The sequence below is a fragment of the Motacilla alba genome, chromosome 1 (genome assembly GCF_015832195.1).
Source record: "Motacilla alba alba isolate MOTALB_02 chromosome 1, Motacilla_alba_V1.0_pri, whole genome shotgun sequence".
In the NCBI taxonomy this organism is placed as follows: Eukaryota; Metazoa; Chordata; class Aves; order Passeriformes; family Motacillidae; genus Motacilla; species Motacilla alba.
Window position 1 is genome coordinate 28085162 of NC_052016.1, and position 24530 is coordinate 28109691.

General features: G+C 40.5%; 1 protein-coding gene across 23 annotated transcripts in view; it reads left to right on the forward strand.

Annotated features, from left to right (window-relative positions):
* Window positions 1–24530, forward strand: part of BBX (BBX high mobility group box domain containing) — a 137281-nt gene that overhangs the window by 67766 nt on the left and 44985 nt on the right. For all 23 annotated transcript variants that reach the window (XM_038159253.1, XM_038159319.1, XM_038159361.1 and 20 more), the window contains 4 exons: window positions 7243–7413; window positions 8934–9176; window positions 15542–15740; window positions 21099–21166. In XM_038159253.1, the coding sequence (XP_038015181.1) occupies window positions 7252–7413; window positions 8934–9176; window positions 15542–15740; window positions 21099–21166 (672 nt within the window). In that variant the 5' untranslated portion in view covers window positions 7243–7251. The remainder of the gene's footprint in view (window positions 1–7242; window positions 7414–8933; window positions 9177–15541; window positions 15741–21098; window positions 21167–24530) is intronic.

Consider the following 24530-nt stretch of genomic DNA (forward strand, 5'->3'; position numbering starts at 1 on the left):
GTCTGTGATGCTTTGCAGACAAGCACTCATCTCCTGTCTGAGAGGTGGTTGCTCTTTCCAGTCTATTCTGTGAAAAGTGCTCTGCTGATGAATTGCTCTGGTATCAGTAGACGGCTCTGAAACGGTTGATGTTATTACCTCCCCTCTGTGGGAGGAAGTATTGCAAAGTAGGTTGGGCTCTGCTGCCTGTGTGTTTTGAATTTCAGGCATTTATTCTGCTCACCTTCCCAGGTTCCTTGGTGCTCTCTCCTGCTGCGGCAGCAAATATAGATCAAAAATAAATATTCTTTGGAGCAAAAGGATTGCCAGAATTTCCAGGCTCTGTGGATTACATCTCCTTCATCTAGGAGCAGAGCCATGTTTAGTAGGGCAGGTGTCCCAGTGTGTCCCTCCCCTTGCTGAGTGACTTCACCTACATGTGCAGGAGGCCTTGTCTTGCTCCCCGGTTTGTGGTTCCTTTGCCTTAGCACTGCACAGAGCGTGCAAGGAGAGAACCCCCTGCCTGCTCTCTGGGACCTCCAGGGAAAGGAATTACTAGGCTAATAATAATCCAGGTGCCTTGTTCCAGCAGATGCAGTGGGTTGTAGGCAGACCTGCTGGTGATCCTTTGGCACGCAGGGTGGTTAGCACCTGGTGTCCAAAAAGGTGGATGTTACCCTAACAAATGCTTGTCTTCTGCACTTTATGATCCAGACATTTTGGCTAGCAGAGTGTGTCACTGAAGCCTTGCTTGGTGAAGTAAGCACAGCTGTCGTCTGTGATTTACTGGGTTTCTGGTTTTTGTGTTCCTGCCCCTGCAGTTGCTGAAGTCTAAAATGAGTCCTACAATAGCAAATGTCCTACTGTAACTTAAATTGAAGACAACAAAAAGTCCTGTTATGGTTAAGACCCGAGTCTTCAGACAGCTACCTTTACCTAAGTGACTCTACTCTCCTGTTAATATGCTTCTGTTTGAGTAAAGATGTTAGTGATTTGCAGCCCCAGACCTTTTTCTGCAAGGCATACTCTTCCATCAGTTTTCCCTTCATCCCTTCATCCACACCAGTGAGCCACTTCATAGAGGCAAAAGGTGCTACAGTGAGTGCAGTCATTTAACATGGAGTGTTTTTCATACTAGACAAAGCTTGCTTGATTTCTTTGCATTAAAAAATGCCAAAGAAAATATTTCTTATTTGGCATGTCTGAAGGAAAAGAGAAAGAGAAGAGTTGAAGTTTAAACTCTGTTGAGTTGTGTTATATGCTGCCTTTCTTCCTCTTTGGCAGGTATGAAATGGATACTTAAAACCCCCCCCCCCAGAATTTAAAAAAAAATGCTGTTGACATTTTTCTATGATCTTGGCATTTAATTTTATGTTTTAGAGAACAAAGAAAGCAAGCAACTGATATCTGAGTTTGAGAATAAGGAACAGTTTAAAATAATTTCTGAAGATGGAAGAGTATGTCATTAAAAATTAACTAACACTTGTAGCTGTGTAGCTAAGTGTTTCATGTGGTGACAGTCTCTCCCAAACCTCCGCTGGCAAACAGGACCCCACTGAGTCTCAGCATGTCCCCCATTAAACCATAACATCTCTGAAAATTAGAAAGCTCATTAATGGCTTTCTGCTGTGAAGCAATAAAGAGTATATTCACTGAATGGTCAGCAATTAGTGCCAACTAGTTTTTGTTTTACGTTATAGAAATATTCTGGCTCATTTATTCCAGAGCTAAAAGAAACTTATTAAAAAAAAAACAAAAAAAAAAAAAACCAAACAACTTTGTATTTCTGTAGGTGTATTTTCCTGCCACAATCTCTTTTTGCTTTCATGTGAAAATTCTAATACCTCTTCAGCCCACTAGACTGCTGAGAACATGAACTCATTTCCCAGTCTCCTGCTTCTTTATTGAAACAGTTCAAGTCACTGACTCAGTACTCCCCAAAGCAACAAACTATTAGTGTCATAGTTCACTCCTCTCTTTTCTTATTAGCATTTGTTTTTATCATGCAGTAGAGAACTTAGATAGTGTAAAACAGAGCTGAAAATGTAGAAAATCCACTTGAAACTCTGCCTTTGCTCCTTTGTACCAGTAATCTTCATTGAGTCAACCAAGAGCCCAGCTGGCCTCCAGGAAACATGAGGGTTTTTTTAAGGTAACTGGAAATCTGAAATTCGTTTCCAATGTCCTCATGGAAATGAAAGTTGCTGAAGCTCAGATGTTGTTCTATAGAGAATCTTCCAACAGGGAACATACCATAGTCACAATACACAGGGTTCTGCTTTTGCAGGTCTTGCATTTCTTTCTAACCTGTATTACAATGTGTGCCTTAGAGTACTTGGCTGCTTTTGAAGACCTGTATAACGATTTTGATGTTTGTGGGTGTAGTTTATCAAGTGTAGCTTATTTAGGACATGTAGCATTCGCAGTGGCAGATCAACACTGGGATGAGATAGTCCCAAAATTAGTATTGCTGAATTAGTACTTGGTCACCTGTCTATATAAGGTTTTATATATAACAGAGGAAGATAGCAGAAAAGCAAAACTTAGTATTACCAAATGTAATCAAATGTTTGTTGTTAATGAACACTTTAAAAAAATGAAGACTTGTAAACAGTTATGTATTTGAAATAGAAACATAGGCAGTAAAAGCTAAATGTTTTCTCCCCTGCTTTCCCTCCATCCACCTCTTTTCTTAAAAAATATTTTTTCCTCTGAAGCTCTATTAGCTATACATATTTTTAAGACATCCAAGAAGAGTGTGATTCTTTGATTAGTGTTTCTAGGACCAGAAGGACAGCCAGCACACACACACACACACAATAAAATTCTTGGATTTTTCTTGTACTGATGTAATATTTCTGTAATGTTTGATCTGTATATGCACTAAAAGTAAATGTAGAATGTCACCCTGAAGGTATCTTGCTGTCAGTGGATCATGAATGTCAGCCTTGACAGGTATCCTCTGGTGACATTACAAAGCATATGTGGCTTATTTTAGGGAAAGCTGTCCATACCTTTGTCTTGTTGAAATATTCCTACTTTCTCCCTAGTGGCTGTAATTTCATTTTTGTCATCCTTAAGCTGAGAAGTAACTTGTAAAATCTTGTTGCCTGGTTTTAATAATTTTTACTCTTGCAAATTTCTAAAAGCCATTACATCTGCCTTTAAAGATACATTGTATTTTTACTGATATCTGTAGAAGAAATCACTCCTCTTTGGTGTGTTCTTGTTCATAAATTCCAGTTATTGCAAACTTTGCGCTTCAGGTGTTGTGTATCTTCTCTACTTTTAAGCCCAAATCTTTCAAAGATTTGGCTTATTCTGTGACTGCACATGGCTTGTTCTGTAACTATCTGTGGATCTTCTCAATTGCCAAGCTTAAATGTATGCTTCAGTTCTTGTAGGGTCCAAGTCTAGCTCTTTCTTTTAAAAGCATGCTGGTAGGGATGCTTGCCAGCACTGAGGATCCCTGAAAAAGAAACAGGTGGTGTTTTTGCTTACTTCTGTTTGCCAGCTTCCAGTCTGTCATGTAAAACGACCGTGCTATTGATGATGTGTCAAGAGGAAAAAAAAAATCAGATAAATAAATAGAATTTTAAGAGTCAGGTAACTGGATTCCATTGATGTTTTGCTATTCAAGAAGTAAATAATGCCGGTAAAACTTTCCCTGTTGTTTAATCATAATCATACATGCATTCTGCTGCATCTTGCCAAAAGGAAAATGTCCATGTTAGCTGTAATTTGCATTTGCCTGGATTTTTTTATGGGTTTCTCTCATAATTATGTGAGTATGTTGATATATCAACAATTAGGAGGCAAATGCCCATGAAGTGCAGGCATAGTAAAGTAAAAGATGAAGCAATCCAGAGGAAAACCAGTTTAGCACACTATATTGGCATCCATTTTTAACAGGAAAAGTTACATGTGGTCTAATAAAAAATTAGAACATTTTTCATTATGCCAATCCTATATCTGACAGAGGGGCATCAGCAAAAAGTGCACCAAAAAAAAGTCTCTGAGAAGTCTCTGAAATCTCTCCCTCCTGGAAATGTAGGTCAGCACTTACTGGGATAAATAAATATGGAGAAAGAGAATCTGGAAATACAAAAATATGTAAAAATAGGATATGACCCCACCCTTAAGGTGAAGGAAATAATTTTATGTGTTCATTATGAATTCCTTCCTATTTTAGAGGAAAGAAGAGCAGGCATAGAGGGTAGAGTATATAGCTTGACTCACTTAAGAAGTGAGGAACTTCCAGGCCATGATGTAAACATAAAGTCTGAAGTCTGTCTGTTGTCTCAGTCCTTCCATCAGTGGGGTCAAAATCAGGAGGGGTTTTATTGTTGACCATTTGCAGAGATTCTTTCTGAAGCAGAAAGAGTGACTGTGGTTTTTTGTGGTAAATAGTGCTTGTATGACAGCCAGGATTTGACTTGCCTCTGTGTTGTAAAATGATTCACAATTTATTAAAACAACATAATGGACATCCCTTGGATTCCTGAAGCTGAGTATACATTTTTATTTCAGCACTAATGAGCTTCGATTAATTAATTTTAGTGGTAAGTGTTTAATACCTAGCCTTCATGCAAGGAAAACAAAAATTATTTGTGAGCTCAGCTGTGCTGAGGATGTGTAAGGTACTGAGAGCCCCTTAGGGATTTGCAGGGTGACTGGGGCCTGGCTCTGTGCTGCCTTGCTAAACTCAGCACAGAGCATAGGCAGGGTCTCAGGGGTGATGGAGAACACATGTAAAATACACCTAAGTCCTGTGAAGTCCTCCCTTGCTCATCCTTTTAAGGGCTGCAGGCAGAGAGGTGCTAGCTCTAAAGGCAGTACTGTTGTTGAAATAGCCTTGCTACTTCAGCTGAGCTTTGTAAAGAAGGATCATGGAGCACTTCTCAAATGTTCATTTAGTTTCACACTAACAAGGTAGAAGGCTCCTAGTAGTACTCATCATACTTGGGACTGATTGTAGACAGAAGCCATGTGATTAGCTCATGTACACGAGTACATGAGTGGTGAGGGCTGGAGTAGCTCTCCCTGTTGTACTGTAGTGTATTTATCCTGTTCAGAAATAGGCCACATGCTTTATTGACTGCAGTAATAGGCAGATCTATATCGCTTAGCAATCTCTGAACAAATCTCTGCTGCCCATGGGAGCTGAAGTTCCTGCTTGAACATTAACTCAGCTTTGTTGATTTGTGTGTGAAAATACCCCAAACAAAAGCTAATGGTGGTTCAGCACTTTAGGAAGAGAGACAGATGGAGAGCACAGAGCAGTGTGGTACATGGCAGAGGTCACAGTGGGATAAAAACAATTTCAAACATACATTTCATGATACTGGATTGTGGCTTAATTTTCCACACTTCATTGGGGGTTTTTTTTAAGACAAAGTGATTCATGTATTTGGATCTATTTTGCAAGTCATGGATGAAAATTTAGGTGAAATGGTGCACAGTTATGAGCTGTATAAAATTCCCTGTAACTTACAGGAGTTGGTTACAGAAAATGAACAGATATGAATCGAAGTTTAAACATTTTTCCAGGCAGATGTGGATAGCAAGGTATGTCACTTAATGGGAGAAAGTTACTACAAAGTTACAGGTTTTCCGTAATTAGTAGGGGGGCAGGTACTGCTAACAAACTTCAATATACATCCAGGAAAATGCTATTTTAAAATGTAGATTAAAATTTGTGAACCTCCTTCCTTCAGGCTTCAGTCGTTCCTCCAGTAAGTAGTGTCTGAAGGTCCTTCAGCTTTCTGCACTCTTGAAGTCTGCAGGGGAAGCAGCTGCTTATGTACATTTCTGGTGCTAGCAGGGGCACACTGCCAAAATGCCAATGAGTTAACCAACAAAAAACACCTGTAAGAGATCATCCAAAACCAGAAGTAGTGCTCACTAAATGTAGGAGTGTGGCTGGAGCTGTGCAAAATTGTTCTTGTGGGGCATTTGCCCCAGAAGTGGCACGGTTGCTCAGGCAGCTGGTCTAAGTGGAAGTGTGGTAGCTTTCTCGTGTGCCCCTGCAGGCTGAAATATTAGTGTTGCACCAGGCATCTTACAGAGACCAGCATCCTAAAATGCACTGTGGCCTTGCAGTTACAAGGTTTGATTCTTTCTGTGCTCTTTTCCTGAGAGCCAGCCGCACAGCTTCTTCTGGCTTTGCCTATGGGACCAGGGCTTAGTGCAGCTGCTTTGTCCTGCTGGTGAGAAACTCCTGTGAGACTACATCAAATTTATTGGTTTTATAAAGATGTAGCTGGCTAACCATTCTTAAGTTCAGTTTGTTTTGATGTTTGTGTTGTTTTCTTGGAAAGCTAGCCATGGTCCTGTCAGGATTGCCACTGATATTACACTATGCTAACAGAAGGCTACGAGGGACCAGACTCTGTGCTAGCAGCACTTGCTGTCTGCTTCAGTAATTTGATGTGATGTGCTGGTTTTATTTGTTTATATATATTAATTTGTCCCTTAGTTGTGTAGCACATCTCTTAAGTCAACCCTTAAACTGATACTTTGGATGTGTTAAGCATGTATTTTTGCTAAGAGGTAGTTCTGAGGTATTTTTTAGATATGGACACACACACAACTAAATGTGATTTGTCTTCTGCATGCACTTGGCTCAGCACATGGTTTTTGTTTCCTGTGCAGTACTTTGGAAATGTCAGCATAACCATCTCTGGTTGCTTGCTTCAAATCTGTGTATTAAAATTCACTTCTCTTAGGGACTCAGATTTCCCTATCGCACCTTTTAATGGCACTGGACAAATCCTAGCTCATAGTATCATGGGGCTCCGTATCAACACTGGTGTGTGTAAGTGCATGATTAATGCGTGAGTGGTTGCTGATATGTTCCACTGTGAGAAAGAGGGATGTCCTGATGTTGACATTTGCAGTGGCAAAACATGAAAAGCTGCAATGGATATATGTGTGAGAGAGCTGTGGAGTCTCTCACTTACTTGGCTAGTGAAGGACTTCTCTGCCATCCTTCAGACAGGGGCACATTTGAGAGCTGGATTAGCTGGCATCCTTACTTCATGCTCTTAAATTGTGTATCGGTAGTTACTCTAGGCATTACGTGGAAATGTTAAGATTGCATAAAGTACATCCATGCTTATGTTGATAATTGGAATAAATCCCTAATATCTTGCCAGAAAATTCTGAGAGTCTTGCATTGGTGCCTCATATGTTTGCCACTGGTTTGATAGTCATTTATGCCTAAGGGTTTGTTGTGAATTTATCAATATTTTTGCATGACAGGTCACAGTAATGAAAGGCAGTAGTAGGAATAAGGATCACTCAACAGAAGGTGAAGGAACTGGGAAGCGACCAAAAAGGAAGTGTCTTCAGTGGCATCCTCTGCTTGCCAAGAAACTCCTTGACTTCTCTGAAGAAGAAGAAGAGGAAGAAGAAGAGGAAGATATTGATAAGGTAGATTTAATTGGATGCTTGGATGCAAGATGGCTAATTGTGGATCAGATTCTCCCTAGCTGTGTTTTTTATTTTGTGTTGTCTTGTTCTCGTCTGTGAAGAAACACAGCCAGTAAAAAGTTACGTGATGCGGTGCCCCATAAGGCTGTAAAGGCAGGTAGTAACACAAGAAAATTAGTTGTTAATCATTAAAATAGTGGACAAATTCTTGTAGACTGGAATAGTTTTATCTGTTTCGTTTTACTAATGTGTTGCACATCTTAATCTTGATTGCTCAAAGTGGGTTTTTTATGTTATTTTTTTTAATTGCTTATTTTAGACATGGTGTTGGCTCGTGCTTGGTATCTGCTTGTAGTGGCTCTGAAAGCTAAACTAAACTAAAAGTTTTCATTCTTCTTTGTTAAAGATTAAAACTACAAAGATTTAGAGGGAAAAAGAAGGAAAAATCTGTCTACAATTTTTACTGTCTTTGCATGTGAAATTCAACTTATCCTCCAGACTACTGAGTGCACAGCAGAAGTTATCTGTCTCTGGTTTGACACTTGGTATTTTGGTATTGTTCAATGATGCTGACCTTACCCTTTTTTAATGCCATGTGCCACCTCACACTTTTCCAGTTAGACTCATTCTCTGTAACAAGAAGTGGGAACTGTTTATGAAGATGTGATGATTCCATCATGTGGATGGCATTCATATCTGTATCTCCTTGGTGCCTTACTAAGGCAGGAATGGAAAGGTCGCTGTTGAGGAGACTGTCTTGAGCCATACACTGAGAGAGTGACCTTGACAAGGAGATAAGCAAGAGCCTGATTGTCTGATGGTGCTTACTGTTGATCTTACAGGTCCTTTCACATTGTATAAAATAGCAGCATTGCAGTTAGGTAGGAGGTGGTTTCCTGTCGCATGCAGTAAGTTCTGTGGCTCGTCCCTTGTAGGAATGCTAAGCCGGCCTTTAAATGGATAAAGCACATTTTGGCAGTGTACTCCGTTGAGATTTGCCTTCTGCCTCTGCTGGGCAGCTTTGTGGTGGCTGCACTGCTGTGCTGCTCACAGGCTGAGCAGTGACCAGCAGGAGATGGGGAAACAACAGACAAACTAACAAACTGTTACCTGTTCCTCCTTGTGTGCTCTGTAGTTGCGAACACAAATAATCAAGGTCCAAGGTAGCTCTGCTTCCCTCATCCCCTTAGATGATTTATAGGTTGTCAGAAGCAGAGTAGGAAGGATCTTGTCCCACCAGCCACTTTAGGACTGTTAGTAGAGAATGGTCCTCAGCTTAGAAATTTTTCCACTTGAAGTTGGCATTAAGTCTCGCAGAGAGCATGAATAAACCTGAGAGACCATCAGGTGAGAAGGTTTGATGTAGAACTCTGCACTGTCTGGATGGAACGAATGGCCTTTGGAGACAGCTGTGTGCATCCATGTGCCTCTCCCTCACTCCCATGCAGCACACACAGTCTCAGTCTTTGTGCGAAACGCAGATAACTGAGCTTACACCCCTTCCCTTTCGGTTCTGCCAGGTGCCGCTCCTTGGCCCTGATGGTTTAGAGCAGGATGCTGATGAGACTGAAGATGATGAGTCCTCAGAGCAACGAGCTCGCCGACCGATGAATGCGTTTCTCTTGTTCTGCAAACGCCACCGCTCTCTTGTGCGGAAAGAACACCCTCGCCTCGATAATCGTGGCGCAACCAAGATCTTGGCAGATTGGTGGTCTGTTCTAGATCCAAAAGAAAAACAGAAATACACTGACATGGCCAAGGAGGTATGTTCTGTCTGAATGGTGGATGTGAAGGGAGTTCATTACGTATTGTCTTCTTTTTCTATGTGTATTAAAAGTTTTTTGTGGGATCTTTCTCTTCCTTCTGTTCCTCAGCTTCACTATGGGATTATGGTGCCCAGAGCAGCTGCTCTTCTTGCTTTAATTCACTTGATCCTTTGGACCAGAATGGAAAGCAATTGGTCTGTGTACACAAACTAACCTGGTTCCAGTAGTCATTACTATAATTATATGCACTTTGTGATTGTATGGCCTGATAATTTCTGCATTAACACAAGGATAGTGGCCATTGTAAACACTAACATACAGTTCTGTGTCAGCTGACTAGTGATACTTAGCTGTACATTCTCTATCAGTGATGCCAGCTACTGGTGGACCAAACCAATGGCACAGTCAAGTAATGTAGTCCCTTTTTACCTTTGATGCTACTGAATTAAAAAATTATTAGTGTTTCTTGAAGTACATTCCCCATTAACCACTTTCTGATGAAGCACGATTTGGTGAGCCCAGTACCAAGTCAGAGAGCAGTGCCTAATCAGAGTCCTTTAACCAGGAGCAAGGAAAGGAGATTTATCCCTGTATTTCACAAAGTATCTTTATGCCAACTTAAAATTCAAATGAGCCTTTTTAAGAGATAGCTTTCTTGATAAGCTGTTGCCAAGAAGGCTGTGGTTAGTGATAGCAGAGTGAGAAAAACACAGCCAGTTACTTAGGCTGATAATCTGGCCCCAAAACAGATACAGATTGTAGGTAACCTTTGAATTCAATCTTAATAAAAATAAAGGAACAGCAGTGAGAAGGAAAAACATCTCTCTCCTTTGTTGAGTATGCTACTGTGGGAACTGTAGATAGCTGTGAAATCATTGATATTACCCATGCCTGCCCTGGGATCTGAAGTTGTGTGCTACTGTTAACAGGCTGTAAGATCTGATTGTTCAGTAACTGATGTGAACATGGAAAAGTCCACAAGAAAAACAAAGGGTTTATCATGGCAGGTCCTTTTTAAGCAGGGTCTGTAGGACCTCTGTAGTTTCTCATCTGTGGCACAGTATAGAAACATTTGAGTCTCAGCTTTGTCCAACCATTCCAGTTTCATTCTGCACTGCCGCTTACAAATTAGCAATATTTCTCTAAACGTCTGGAGAAAGGGCAATTAGAAGATTCAGTACAGATGCAGAGAAAGGAAAGATGAGAATAAAGAAATAATTTTTGGAAGAAACTAACCCAATGCAACTGTTTTTCATAGCCTTTTGTCTTGCTGAAGGAAACTTGTTCATTAAGAAGGAGAATAATTGCAGAACTTCTGTATGAAGTGACAGATCTAAAACCATTAATCATATTGTTACAGAAATCATTGTTCTTGTAGTGATTTTTTTTTTGGCATGAAGAACAAATTGAATATTCAATGTCAAAGCAGAACAATAAATCTAAGTAGTTTGTATCATTATAAGTACTACTAAGACTGAGAACTAGAAGAGAGATAGCATATAGTTTTTATTCTTTAAACAGTGTATGTTACAGCAGTAATGAGCAGCTATAATGTGCTGTTGAATCCATTTGGGCCTTCTTCACCAACAAGCCTATTTTGTTTGCATAGATTGGTACTTTTATTGTAACACATGCTTTTCACAGAACCACAGAATGGTTGGGGTTGGAAGGGGCACCTCTGGAGATCGTCTTGTCCAACCCACTGCTCAAGCAGGTTGAACATAGAGCAGTTTGAACAGGTTCACCTGTAGGTAGGCTTACTGCTGAGACTGTAGAAAGAGGTAGTGAGAACCACCTGTTGGTACTTTGCTTTTTCCTAAAGAGAATTTATTTAAAAATCAAGGTGAGTGTCTTTGAAAGAAAATAAAAATACCATTGAACCAATGGTCTTCTGTTTGAGTACCTATATAAGCTCACTGAGATTTAAGATAGTGAGTAATCTTCTGTTGCTTAAATACAGCTTTTTAGTGTCCTTTGACTTGCACTGAGCAGCCTGTAGCCACTGTCCTGTCAGGACACACATCTCCCAGGGAACCCTCTATCATATCTGCTATCCCTACAAGGTCTTGTATACCCTGAGCATCCAAACCACTCCTGCAGAGATACATGTGGGCCTTACAGAAGTGGTCCCTCCTGCAGTGGCTACAGTCCCTGCTCTTCTACAGTCTCTGGAATGTTTTTTTTTTCTACTTGTTGCTATAGCTCCCAAAATCATTTATGTTGGCTTCTTGCATGGCACATCATCTTTGTGTTTCTTGCCTGCTTACTACTAGCAGTGATATTACCTCAGCAGTATGCACATAAAGGCACTTGTATATACGTATGTGTAGCTGTATGCAAGATATTTTGAGAGATAGTGAGGCACCCAAACTTTTGCTGGCTGGAATTATGAGAAGTTTGCTAGTAGATGGACCCTGACTCCCTGAGAGGCTCATCAGGTCTCTAGTTCGTTCAGGCGCTGTGGAAAATCCTATTATATACCTGTCTGCACCTTGGGGTACCTTAATTATCTGGAAAAACTGGACCCACACTCCGTCTATTTTTCATCTTGTGGTTTCTGGTCTCTTGTAGCAACAACTGCCCTGGAGACCTGGTGCTGCACCTGCAGAGTTTGATGCCTGCTTTTGCTGGTGTTACTTTAAGAGTAGGCTTTCTATTTCTATCCTGCAGACTTCCTAGATCAGCTTAAATTTGAGAGTTTCACTGTCTAGGATATAAGCCCAGTAGTTGACACATACTCAAAAAGGAACCAGAAGTGCTGCTGTATATTTTAGCATTTTCCTTCACTGAGAGAAATTGATCTGGCCACTCATAAATATGCACCAGCATTTTTATTCACTTAAGTAATATGGGTAGTGTTCTTCTGTTAACTCTTACAGGACTTCCTGGGAGTGTTCAGCTGCCTTAGAAAGTATCTGGTGAGATTGTTCAAGCTCTATTCTCTTGCTAGAAGACACTTCATTTTTAAATATGTCTTTGCACCAGCAAGATCCAGGCAGTCGAGATTGTTTCCTGTAGGGAGCAGCCTAATAAAAGTGATTAGACATTGGAGTGGACTGCCCCATGAGGTGATGGAGTCACCAACGCTGAAGGTGTTTAAAGAAAGACTGGACATGGCTCTGAGTGCCATGGTGTAGCTGGCAGGGTGTGTTGGTCTGTAGGCTGAACTCAGTGATCTCAGAGGTCTTTTCCAGCCTCACTGATTGTGTGACCCTTCTGCCATTCATTGGCTGAGCTGAACACTTCTCCCTGCTGGTCCTTGGCCAGTGGTGTCTCAGGTCTGGTCAGCCAGACTGGGAGCTTGCTGGCCTTGTGGTGCCACTGCTTTGGCAGCTCCTCAGGGTAGGAGGGGACAAAGGTCCTGGCTTGCTGGCTGGAGTATGGCAAGTCTACTGGCTGACGTATGGATTATAACATGTGTAATGCAAACCCTGCATCCTTCAGGAGTGAAAAATGGAGTTCTGTATTTTCTGGGTTTTTTTTTTAATGTTAGGTCTCTGGGATTCATGTGACATTTAACAGCATACATTTAACATTAAACATGTACTAACAGCTAGCCTGAGGAGTAGCTGAAATCCACTTGTGAGCTCCTGTTCCTACTACAAATAGAGGAAGCAAATCTTTTTTTATTTGGTGATGAAAGCAACTTGGGGAGTTTTAACCTCAGTTCTGGAGGGGCACCGGTCCTGCTGCATAACACAGCACACAACACACCCATAACCCTACTCATAACCATACCCATAACCATAACATTCTCCAGACTTTCCCAAAACAGAAATAAGGCATCAGAACAATCCCACAAACACATATTGTTCTATTTCTTGCTTGAAACTTCAGAACATGACCCTGCTGGGCAGTCCCTGCCATTTGTTGTGGAAAGCAAGGGCGGTGTCTTTCATTCCAGGTTAGGTACTTATGTTTGGGTTGGATTTTTTGTAGTTTTCTTTGGTTTGGTTTGCTTGTGTTTTGGGGTATTTTTAATCAATTTTAGACATCTGCTTAGACTGGCTGTGTTAAGTTGCATGGTTGGTGAAAGGAAGGAAAGCAGTAGATTACACTATTGTCTTTGACCTTTTCTTGTTACTTTGTAGCTCATTTAATTTATCTTCTCATGACCTGGTAAGCAAAATCTGTTTGTTTTAGGCTTTGGTCTAGTAGTCACAAAAGTCAATACCGAAAGGGTTTTCTACGGTTTGGATCAGGCCTCTGATTGCATTTATATAAAGTACGTCTTGGCCATTGTTTGACTTCTAAAATTTTCTCTTTTTTTATCTTATGTGTTGAAACCGAACAGTTCCAATGAGTTGTCTTCCCTCAGGATGCTCCTTTGCCTTCAGAAACTGCAGTTAATGTTCACTTCTTGGCTTTGCAGAGAAAAAAAAAGACATTAATAGACCAGCTCACTTGAATTACTCTTGTTGAAAACTGATTAAAAGCTTATTGCAGCCTCGTCTCACAAATGGCATGCGTCCTAGTTCTCATTTGATGGGCAGCCTGTCAGCTTGTCAAATTACTCAATAGAATAATTCAATTACTCAAAGCAGCATTGCTGATATGAAGAGCTTATGTAGCTCATTGCTAGAGACTCTATGCTTTTCACTCTGCAGGCTGGAAACATGATTTGTGAGTGGGCTGTGGCTTTAACAATGGAAGGCAAAGCTGCTTTGTCGTGTATTTCCTTTCCTCCTCTTCCCTTACCCTCCCCTTCCTATCCCTTCCCTCCACCAGGCTATTTTTGTGGTGTACTGAGCTCTCAAGCAAACTGAGGGAAAGGGAAAAGGAGTGAGGCAAGCAGTGTTGCAGTCCTTACTTTGCAGATTTAGTACATACACCCTATTTGGAAAATACAGCATGTATGTGGGTCAGTGATCCCTGCAGATTTTTATTATTTATAGCCATTCCTATAAATACAGGACTTCCAACAGCAGGGTTCACGCAGTGCTGTGTTTCTTGTAAACCGAAACCTTTTTATCTCTGCTACAGTCTGGAGGTAGCAAGTTCCAGCTCAAAGATGAAGATGGAAATGAAAGAAAGCAGTATATGTGCAATGGTGACCCTGCCACAAGGCAGACTGTTCAGCTGGGAAAACACTGTAGTGGCTCTAGTCGAGGACAAGGCTTTCAGTGCTATTTCTGTATTTGATGCCCAAGGGATTTTTTTTCCTCTCTCTGTTTCTGTGTGTGAAACACAGGTGCTTTTCTGTGCCATGACTGGGACTGATGGCAGCTGTGTGGGTGGGAATGTGTAATCACAGAACAAACTTCCTGCATCTGCCCTGCCATGTGCTTCCAAGCACAAAACCACTCTTCTGGTCTTGTGCTGCCCCTGGGAGCTACCTAGTCGTGAAGGGGTGTTGGGTTCTTCTCCCTGTGGTGAGCACTGGTAGTGGCTGGGTAGGCTCCCACAGCAGCAAGTGCTGTACACCCCTATCAGTTGTTAGGCAAACATCTGCAGCTGGAATGTGTGGCATGTTCCTCTGATTTACCAGTTCTCAACCTTGAATAGCAACACATGTAAAATACTGATATGCGTTCTTTCTGTTACTGCTAACATTCAAAAATCTTGGTTTAATGTGGGCAGTAAAATTCTTGGAAAATGTTGGTGCTTTGTTTTGTGGATAAAATAGATCCTGGTCCTTTCCCCGACCCTGAAACTGTGGGATCCAAACCCTTTCCCCCACTGCCCATGTGTGGTTTGACTTCCTTTGTTTTGCTGCCTCATACCAAAAACACAGCAAACAACTGAGATGTGTGCTGGGTGCTCAAGGCCAAAGAATGTTTTAGATGGTCAGTTTGTTTTCTGCAGCCATACAGCATGGTACATTTTGGAAGGAACACTGGGATGGTGTTATCACAAGATACTGAATATGACATTATACTGGTTGCAATTTGGTTTTGGTGCCTGATGTGGGAAAGCATATACTCATATTCTAAAATACAGAACTATTCGAGAAGAATTACTACAAGTTAAGGAATCATACTGCATTTATTGCTAAATGTGTGTTTTTATTTATTTCAAACTAGAAAGTAAACCTGCAAAGAATTCAAGTATCTGTTTCTCAGAGCATGAGCATACAAGCACCTGGGAGCAGTTTGCAGGATGAGAACTTCAGCCTGCTCTGGGTAATAGACCCTCAGGAGAGGAAAGAGAAAACCTACTTTTTAGATACAACTCTCCTTATCTTAATACTTCTTCTTAGCAAATTGTGTTGGTCGTTGGATTCTAAGCATGTGATTAAACTGTTAAAAAATCAAGATATTTAAGGATTAGTTACTGTATTAAATCCTCTTACATGCAGTGTGCTCTGGTTGCCCTGTGTAGAGTATAATGCCATTACTGGTAATTTCTGTTTTCTTTTCTAGTACAAGGATGCATTTATGAAAGCAAACCCAGGGTACAAGTGGTGCCCCACAACCAACAAACCAGTGAAAACCCAGGCATCCAGTGTTACGAACAGGAAAAAACTATGGGCCATTGCATCAGATTCTGCAAAAGACTTACCGAGCCCAAGGAAAGTAACCAAAAGTGAAGAAATGCCACAACTTAACTTTGGGATGGCAGGTGAGTTATCCATCCATGGTACTCAGCTGTAGCTCTGGGGATGTGGTATTGAAACTGAATTGGGATACCTGATTTCTTTACTACACCATGGTACTGTAGTGTCCCAGATTAAGTTGCCAAAACTGTAGTTAAACCTCTGTGTAACAGTTCTCTAAAATTTTCCATAGTGCATGATTTAATTTCAAGATATGAGGCATCCTAACCCTTACCCCCTGTAGGGCCCAGATTTGATTGATTTTTCGATTCCAGCTTATCTACTGTCAGAGACTTCCATTCTCTGGTTAAAAAGGAAAGTGCTGATTGTGTGTGTTCTGTTTCTCTGTCATAGAATGCTGTACTCTTTAAAGTAATTTACTCTATGTAAAAATAATTTATGTGTGTCTCAAGTTGGATATGATAATCATGTAGAATAATGTACCAGTGGGGCTAACACTTTTGTATTTTCATCAAGATAAGCATAATTTAATTTCACCTAAATGTGCTCTTTTGCCCATTATATCTTGGAGGACCAAATTCTAAACTTCTAAACATTTTGGGGAAAAAAAAAAGTGAAGAAATATAGGTGAAGTGCCTGAGCTGGTGAAAAGCAGATAATCTCTCACTGATAGCCATAAATAGCAGAACTGTTGTAATCATGACCTTGAAATACAGGGACATTAATGTTAAATACTGGCAGCTTAAGAACCTAGCAGTCAAGGTTAAAAAAAAAATAAAATCCCTGCCATTGTTTTTTCCTTTTGTTTCCCTTGGGGTTTTTTGTGTTTTGGGGTTTTTTTGTTTGGTTGGTTGGTTTGGTTTTTTTGCCTGTTTAAAGTTTCAGATGCATCAATAGTTATAAAATTAGAAACTTTGTCATATCCTACCTGGTTTATGACAGATGTATAGCAGATAGGACTTCTCTGCTTAGAGAGATTGTGAGCTGGAGAGTAGAAAATGGCTTTATAGAACAAGTTTAAAAGAATGAAAAGGAATAAAGAGGCATGTATATCACCGTGTAGTGTATGAAAATGCCTGTAATGAAATTTCTTCTGGCTCTTAAGGAACTGTGAAATGTGATCAAAATAAGTGTTTCATGCTGCATAGTTCTGGTATATGGGAGAGCAGTTCCAAAAATCACAAGCCCCTTCAGACCATTCTGCTTTTGCTTTTAGAGGAGTAATTTCTATGCTCCTTAAATATTTATTGACTTAACACAGAGAACAAGTAACAAGCCTTACTCTACCTCTCATCCATCCCCCTGGTCCTGCTGGGCTATCCTAATGTTGAGTTTTTGAGCACAGAGGTCTTAAATCAACACCTGTCAGAGTAGGGGACAGAGAAATTAAGAATTAGGAACTAATCCATTGTTCTGTCTAGAGAGCCATTTATATCTGAAGGAAGTCCTTTAGTGCTACCTGTGGTAGTTTGTTTGGTTTTTTTCCTGCAGGCTGAGTCAATGAGCCTAGTAATTCATAAGGATCTTGCTCCAGCCCTCATGCCAGTGAAGGCTGGCAATATCTTGGGTATAAGAATACCTTATAAAATAAAGACAGCTTCTGAGATGTTAGCAGCATCCACATCATGACAAGTGTGCCATGCCAAATGGATTACTGCTTTGTCAACTATATACCAGTTCATGCTAAATATGTTTATTGTGCTCCTCTCTGCTTGACTTCACATGATAGTTCAATTCAACTCTCACTCTTCTACCCAGTACAATCTCTTTAAAATCTAGGCTGTATATTAGCTGATGAACTGGAATGTAGCTGAATCACTTCAAAAACACTTTCGCCTTTGAAATGCCACTGATTCATTTGTATCTTCAAGGCAGGTAACTTCCTCAAGACAGGGTTTATACAAGTCTGGAATCCTGCCAGGAAATCTGGCATGTTTTGTTTGTTGGTCATTGCTAATAATATCTTGATTGCTTTTTGTGTATCACATTTTACTTTAGAAAATCTGATATGTAGACACTAAGATCTTACTTTGTTTTTGTAAGTCCCACACAAGCTGTTTCTGTCCTTTTTTTTTTGGCTTTACAAGAATAACCATACCACATTTAAGTTTGTTATGCTGACTTACCATTATATCAAGAAGCTGAGGTATGGCACTTCTGACCTTCAGATACACTAGTGGTGTCCTTGATCATCCAACCTGGAAGTTGTAATTGAGCATGTTTTTCTCATGATATGGCTTACCTGTGTAGGATGTAGGGCAAAGAACACTGCTGGTTGCAAAAGTTTGCAGAACTTGCATATTTTTGCTTCAGAAGAAAATCATGAATGCCAAAATGCTTTTTAGTGAGGTAAAGGCTGGAAGAAAGACACTTTTAGAGTAGGCTATATCCCTATAGAAACACAGTTTGTTTTTCAGAAAGAAGCTCAATTATGCACCCAGGTAAAAATTAGTTGAAGCTGGTTCCTGCTGGCCTTCTTCCTCCTTAGTACTTCCTCAGTTTGTTGTTTCCTCTGACAGAGAAATGGCTGTGATGAACAAGTCAGCCTGCTGGGTCTGTAACCAGCCCAGTACTAACAAAGTATGTCGTTCCCAGAGAGATGGTTTTAAGTTTCATCAATATTAAAAGCTGTTGAGAAAGTCACAAATCACCTGCCATTCTGCAAGTCAAATGTGTGTGCTATTTTCCCAGTACTGTTGATTTAAGAATAAATTCTGTAAAATACCCCTTAAAATTCTTCTTCATACCAGTAAGCTCCTAGTGCCAGAAGAGAAACATTATTGTGCTGAGAAGGCACTATAAGCATATGGCAGTGTTTGGATATGTACATTTTGTCTTCCCTTAGGTAAAGTTATTTTGTAATTGGAAGCCTTAGTAGAAAGATTTTTGTTTTTATCATGAGCAGACATCTAATCACCAACCCTCTGCTACAGCTCCAGCATAAGTGTTCAAGTTGTTTAAGCATCACATTAAACTTTAATTCATCTGTCATTTTTTCCTTCCTCCTAATTTTTATATTTAAATAAACAGTTTAAGTATTTTCTTACTTAGGGAGAAAAACACTAAACCACACTTCCATCTTTGTTCTCTTATGAGAAGCTACTTAATTGAAAGGCAGAAAGCCAAAACTACCAAGAAGGTATTTAGAAGACAGGCAAGAATTTTCCAGTCATAAACTGGGTGTTCTTGAGATGGCCGAAGCTGGGGAGGGGTAAAAGTACCAACAGGTAATGAAAATAAAGCACAAAAGAGCATCTGGGAGTCATCAGGGTAATGCAGGTATGAGGAAGTGCTATACTGCAGTTTGTCAGGCAGAGAGTTTTCAGGACCCCCCTCATCTGATGGGGTTGCACTGCTGGTCATCCATGTACAAGAAAGACAAACTGCACCTGGGATAACTGCAGAGGAGAGCTATAGGAATTGCTGAAATGATGGGAGATGGATGTGCTTGATGACATTGGGAGATGTTGAATTGTTTAGACCAAGAAAACAAGTGGAAGAAGAGTAGGAAAAGTCCTGTAAATGCAGAAAAGGGAGATACCATTTAGGGAAACAGTTACTAATCTTAGAGATGGGAGTACCAGAAAAACATGTACTACCTGGCCTTGAGTATATTTAAGCTAAAACCTTGAAGAAAGCCCTTAATGCTTACAAGGTTTGAATCCTGCAAACATCTTCCAAAGGGATTAAAGAAACTAGAAAACAACCAGCCATGGCCTTACTGTTTAATATGGGGCTCAGTACATTTATGGAGGGCCTGGAGATCTTTTCCAGTCTCTCCTTCCTCCAAATCAGCTGCTGCTCAGGCATTATCTTTCAAGATATGTGTTAACTTTTCACTTCCTAATTGCTCTGATGTCCTCTGGTTTGAAGGACTCAATGGTTTCTGATCAGCTGCTTAGGGGGCAAAAAGTGCTGTTGCTGACAGGATCACTTCACTTGCGAATTGTGTTTAGATACTTACTGGCCCTTCACATTTTCTGTGTCTCTTTCTGTTACTAGATCCTACACTTCTGATAGTGCCTTGTCTCTTCATAGAAGTGTGATTTTTTTTTCCTTTTTAATTTAAAAAGGCAAACTGCTTCAAAAAAACTAAAACCTCCAAAACATGTGCGTTCTGTGTGTTTGTTGTGGTGAAGGAAAAAGTTAATTCCAGTTGAATATTGGGTTTGAAGCTTGGTGCTATTTAGGATGCCTGTTCAATACTATTTAATAATATGCCACTCTTCTATCCATGAGGTAGTGAATGAGCCTGGTTTATTTACATTGTTTTCTTCTGTTTCTATTTAATACCCTTCTAAAAGATTATTGGAAAAACTTACCTTGGGAATGTCAGTGAGAGGTGTTGTGTGCATGAAAACTTTGGGCAGCGTCTGTGGTATTGAATTAAACAGCATTGATGAGTATTCCCTTGAATTGGACTGTGATCACCTGTAGACCTAAACTGTTCAGAGGTTTACAGGTACAGGTTTGGCCCATGTCAACTGAAAAGATAAAAAAATTCCACTCACATCGTGGCTGTTGTATGAGACATTTGGCCACTGTGTGTGTCCCTGTCTCTACATGACACTGTTAAATCAGGCACCTGCATTGCTCCCAAGGCATTCTCCCAAAATCAGATGATTAGTCTTCATAGTGATGAAGAGCAACCACTGTTCTGAGTGGAAAAGCTACTCCATCAGTAATGCAGTGTCAGAGTTTATTGCTTTCACTTCTTGTCATTTTCTGAGCTCCTGAGGGGCAGGAAGGCTAGAAGGAAAAAGCTGTCAGTATCAAATACTTGAAGAAAGAACATTTATATCTCCATTTTACATTCTTCAATTATGTATCGTACTGGCAGGGCAGCAAGTAGGGAGGCAGCTTGCCTGGCCAGTCCTTGTGCTGTTCTGGCTTCATGCTTCAGAGTTGTCAGGCTGGCACTTTTCATCACTAAATACAGCTCTAAATTATAGACAGATGAATATAGAAATTTTGCTTCAGAGCTTGATCATGTTGTTGTTTTGTTCCATCCTTTTATTTGTTCAGTCACCAAGGAAGGAACCGCTCCCTTGGTAAGAGCATCCACCAACTTATAAACCTGTGCATTATTAGAGCATCTTTGTGTATATTTATGTGTGAGATCATTACAATTGCTGTTTTAAAGATATTCATCTCTGTAGTACATAAAACCTTTGGCAGTAGAATTGTAAATCCATGCAATGGGGTGTTAAGCACACAAATCCAATTAAATCCTTCAAACAGCTTTGAAAGCCTTCCCAGAGGGTACAGGAATGGTTATTTGTGATTCTCTTGAACTGCCTTTTATGGCAGCTCGCTGAGAGTGTCTGTGACAAATAGTCTTCTGGGTCTTTAGTGGTGCAAGTGGTAGGTTTTTTAAACAAGCAAATTAATCAACTTAAGACTTCATTTTACTCTCTTAACAGATCCTACACAAATGGGAGGCCTGAGTATGCTGCTTTTAGCAGGAGAACATGCACTTACTGCGCAAGAGGTAAGGAACTCTCTTCTCTCCCTTACCATGAGCTCTCAGTTTAAAGAGCTTGTAAGAGGAATATTTGACCAGTGAGGAATGAAACTCAGGTAACTTCAGTTGGGAATGAAATGTGTGTCTTGTATCCCAGCTGTGAATGTAGGTTGAGCACTCTGCTGATACTTGCCCTATGAAGAGACATTGACAGAGGTAAAAGGGTTGAAGTACAGTGACCGTGTTAACAAACAGGTGGTTTGCAAGCTTTTCTGGGCAAGGATTCTATATGCTTGTGCAATGCCTGACACAACTATTGCAGTCTGCTCCTATTTACTAAATCCTTATGTCTGAAAAGAAGTTTGTAGTTCAGTTGCCATCACAAATGTGTTTTTACAAAGTAGTCTAGTAAGTGTTTCTGTGTATCTCCAATAGTGCGGAGATCTCTGGTCTTTCTTTAGACTGATTATTAATATAATCTGGTTTTTAGGCCAACTTTGAAAATTGTTCAAAAGGTGGCTTCTTTGTTGGATATAGTAAGTAGTACTGCCATAAATCTCTAGCTCTAGGAAAGAGCTCTCTTTTGTTGTTCTTGTTGGTTTTATTGGGAAGAAAAGTAATTATTAACTTAATCTATATGTGTAGTGCATTTGAGATGTATTGCTTCTGTACTGCCAGTTCTCCTCAATGCTTTGCACACCAGTTTGAGCCATGGAAGTTTGTGCTGTGTGGGTACTGGCCTTCTGTGCTGCAGCATGAAAAATAAGAAACATGCAAGCCAAGTTGACAGAGAAGTGAAAAGAAATACATCATTTTGTGCTAAAATTATACTGTCCTGCTCAAATTTGTAGTCTCTCAGCTTGGAGCGTACAAGCTGCTATTACTATGCCGTTGGGTTTAAATGTGAGGGAAGGTATATTGTAGTCACAGATACTGCATTCCTTTAAAAAAGGTCTTTGCTATGACCTTGAGAGCTGAGGTGTCTTGATTCTACAAGAATGGCAGTGTAGGAATAAAATCCACGTTTAGATTTAGAGTCAAATCAAAAAGCATGTTGTATGATCGTTTTAGTGCATAAAAGTTCTTTTAATCAGAACTTTCTTATTTTGAGCAAAAGACACGCTTCCTGTGTGCCTCAGTAAATCCTGGTTTTCCTGATAGAAGTGTGCAATACAACTTGTGATGAAATACTCACTTTTTGTATTAACTACACTCTTCTGGGCCTGTAGTCTTCTTTTGAAACCTGGCCCTCCACATCAAGGAAGCAAGCTGTGTAATCTGCTTTCCCCAAAAAGGCAGAGCAAAATAATTGTTATTAATAGAGCCCAGACAAAACTAGTTGGGGGAGTTGTTACAATCATGATGGGCCATAATTTAGCCCATACTTACTAATGAGTTACTGTATTTTAGTTGTCCTGCCCTATCTGACAAATGGTTAAAGGACAGAGCACTTTCCTAGGAACCTGCACATCTCTGATTCTTTTTGAAGGTCCCCTTTGTAAAATAGCTCCTCCATGTCAATTGGGGTGATTGGTATTCTTAAAGAGACCCAAATGAACAAAGTTCAGTCCCTCCTCATTGAGTGTTCGCAGGAGTTAAGTCTCCAGCTGTGTGTCCAGGTGCTGAGAGACTTTCTCAATTTCTTTTGTGTGGCAGCCCTGGTGTGCCTTCCATTTGTCCTTTATTTTCTTTCAGTGGTGAATAGATACAGAGCAAATATTTTTAGGCATATGTTTCTCAAATGCAGTAATGATCCTAAATCTAATATTTAGACTTTGATAACTGAACAGCTCTTCTGTCTTCCCACCCTCAAGTGTGTAGACAGAGGAGATGTAAGATGGTTGTCTTTGCATGCCTTTAGGAGAATCTGTGGTTGGATTTTCATGCTTATGATCTCACACTTAAACCAGCATCTGGGAGGTTAGCAGAACATGCTAGGAGGTGGTATGACGGACTCAGAAAGCAGCTCAAGAATTCATTGTAGAGCTGGGAAGCTGCTTTGCTCTTGAGTGGAGAGTAGGAGTCAGTTGTGTTGTATTGGAGTTGCTATTCACATGGGAGAGAATATGGTGTACTAAGGTGACTACAGAGGTATGGTTAGTGAAAGAGGTTCAGAAGTTGCTTTATTATGGAGAATGTATGTATTGTTTTTATATGCTCGTGAGTATATAAATACACATTGTACATCTAAAGCCTTGGCATTTCTATTTTTAGAAAAAGGGCAGACACTGTCATATTTTAAAGAATGCTCTAAATTATAACATGTAGTCTAAATTATCATGAAAGTGTGTGTGTACACTTAAGATACATGTACACATACATGGTTCTTAAACTGCTGTCAGTATGCATAATCATATGTATGATTATGCAGCCTTGGGTGGCCTTGTAAGCATAGGTCTTACATACTCCTACAATTTTAAAGTTGTTAACAGAGGGAAGGGCAGCACTGGCACAGTTTTGCTTAGCATTTGAGAGAGCATGAAGGACATTGTACTTAGAGGTCTGCTAATCCAATGAAAAGTATTCAACACCTGCTGATGTTCTGGCAAGTGTATGCTAAATGAATGGATAGGGGTTTTTCAAGTGAAGTGTTCAGTCTTCAAGTTGTCAGAAGCCCAGATGTCAAGTAACCAAGTGACCAGCCAGCAGGAGGATGAGAAGAGGCACAACAGTGATTTTTACAAAATTGTTTTGAGGCTTCAGTTGCAATCTTTGTATGTTGCCAGTATGTTCCCAGTTTTGCAAATTTTTTTAATAGACTAGAGAGTTTCTCTTCTGGTAACAGAATTCAGTGTTGGTGGGTGATTGATTTCTAGGTAGCAGCCGGAGTTACTAAGCAGATAGGCAAGAGAAGCTACAGACCTTACAGGCAAAGGACATGGATATGCAGTGAGTTTCCCTCTGCATTTTGCATATTTACCGAACACCTGAGCAGAGATGCCGGACGGATCATCTCCAGCTGCTGTGGTTGTGCCAGGCAAAGCCCGGTCCTCGCCGCAGGTTATTGGCAGCAAGGCTGAAGCTGGGTGAGCAGCGCTCCTTGCTTGCCTGTTCGCCTCCCTGCACCTCTCCGTATTCGTCCGTCAAGCCCTTTCCTTGCCTTACAGCAGCACCTAGTGGACTCTCTGTAGGTTACTGCCCAGATATCCCGAAATCCGGAGCGGCCTCCAGAGCCTGCCCGTCTACCGGCGCTTAACGGCTCGCAGCGGTCAGGGTGCGGCCGGCCCAGGGATTTCCTCTGCCCTTGTTCGGTGTGATCGTTTCAGAGCAGGTTGTGGTAACCTGCAGGGAAAGGAAGGCCTGTGGTTTCCTTCTTTTTGAGAGCAAAAGGCATATCTTACATGTGATGCAGGGTCTGTGCAAAGTGTGAACAGAAGTGAAAAACCTCTCA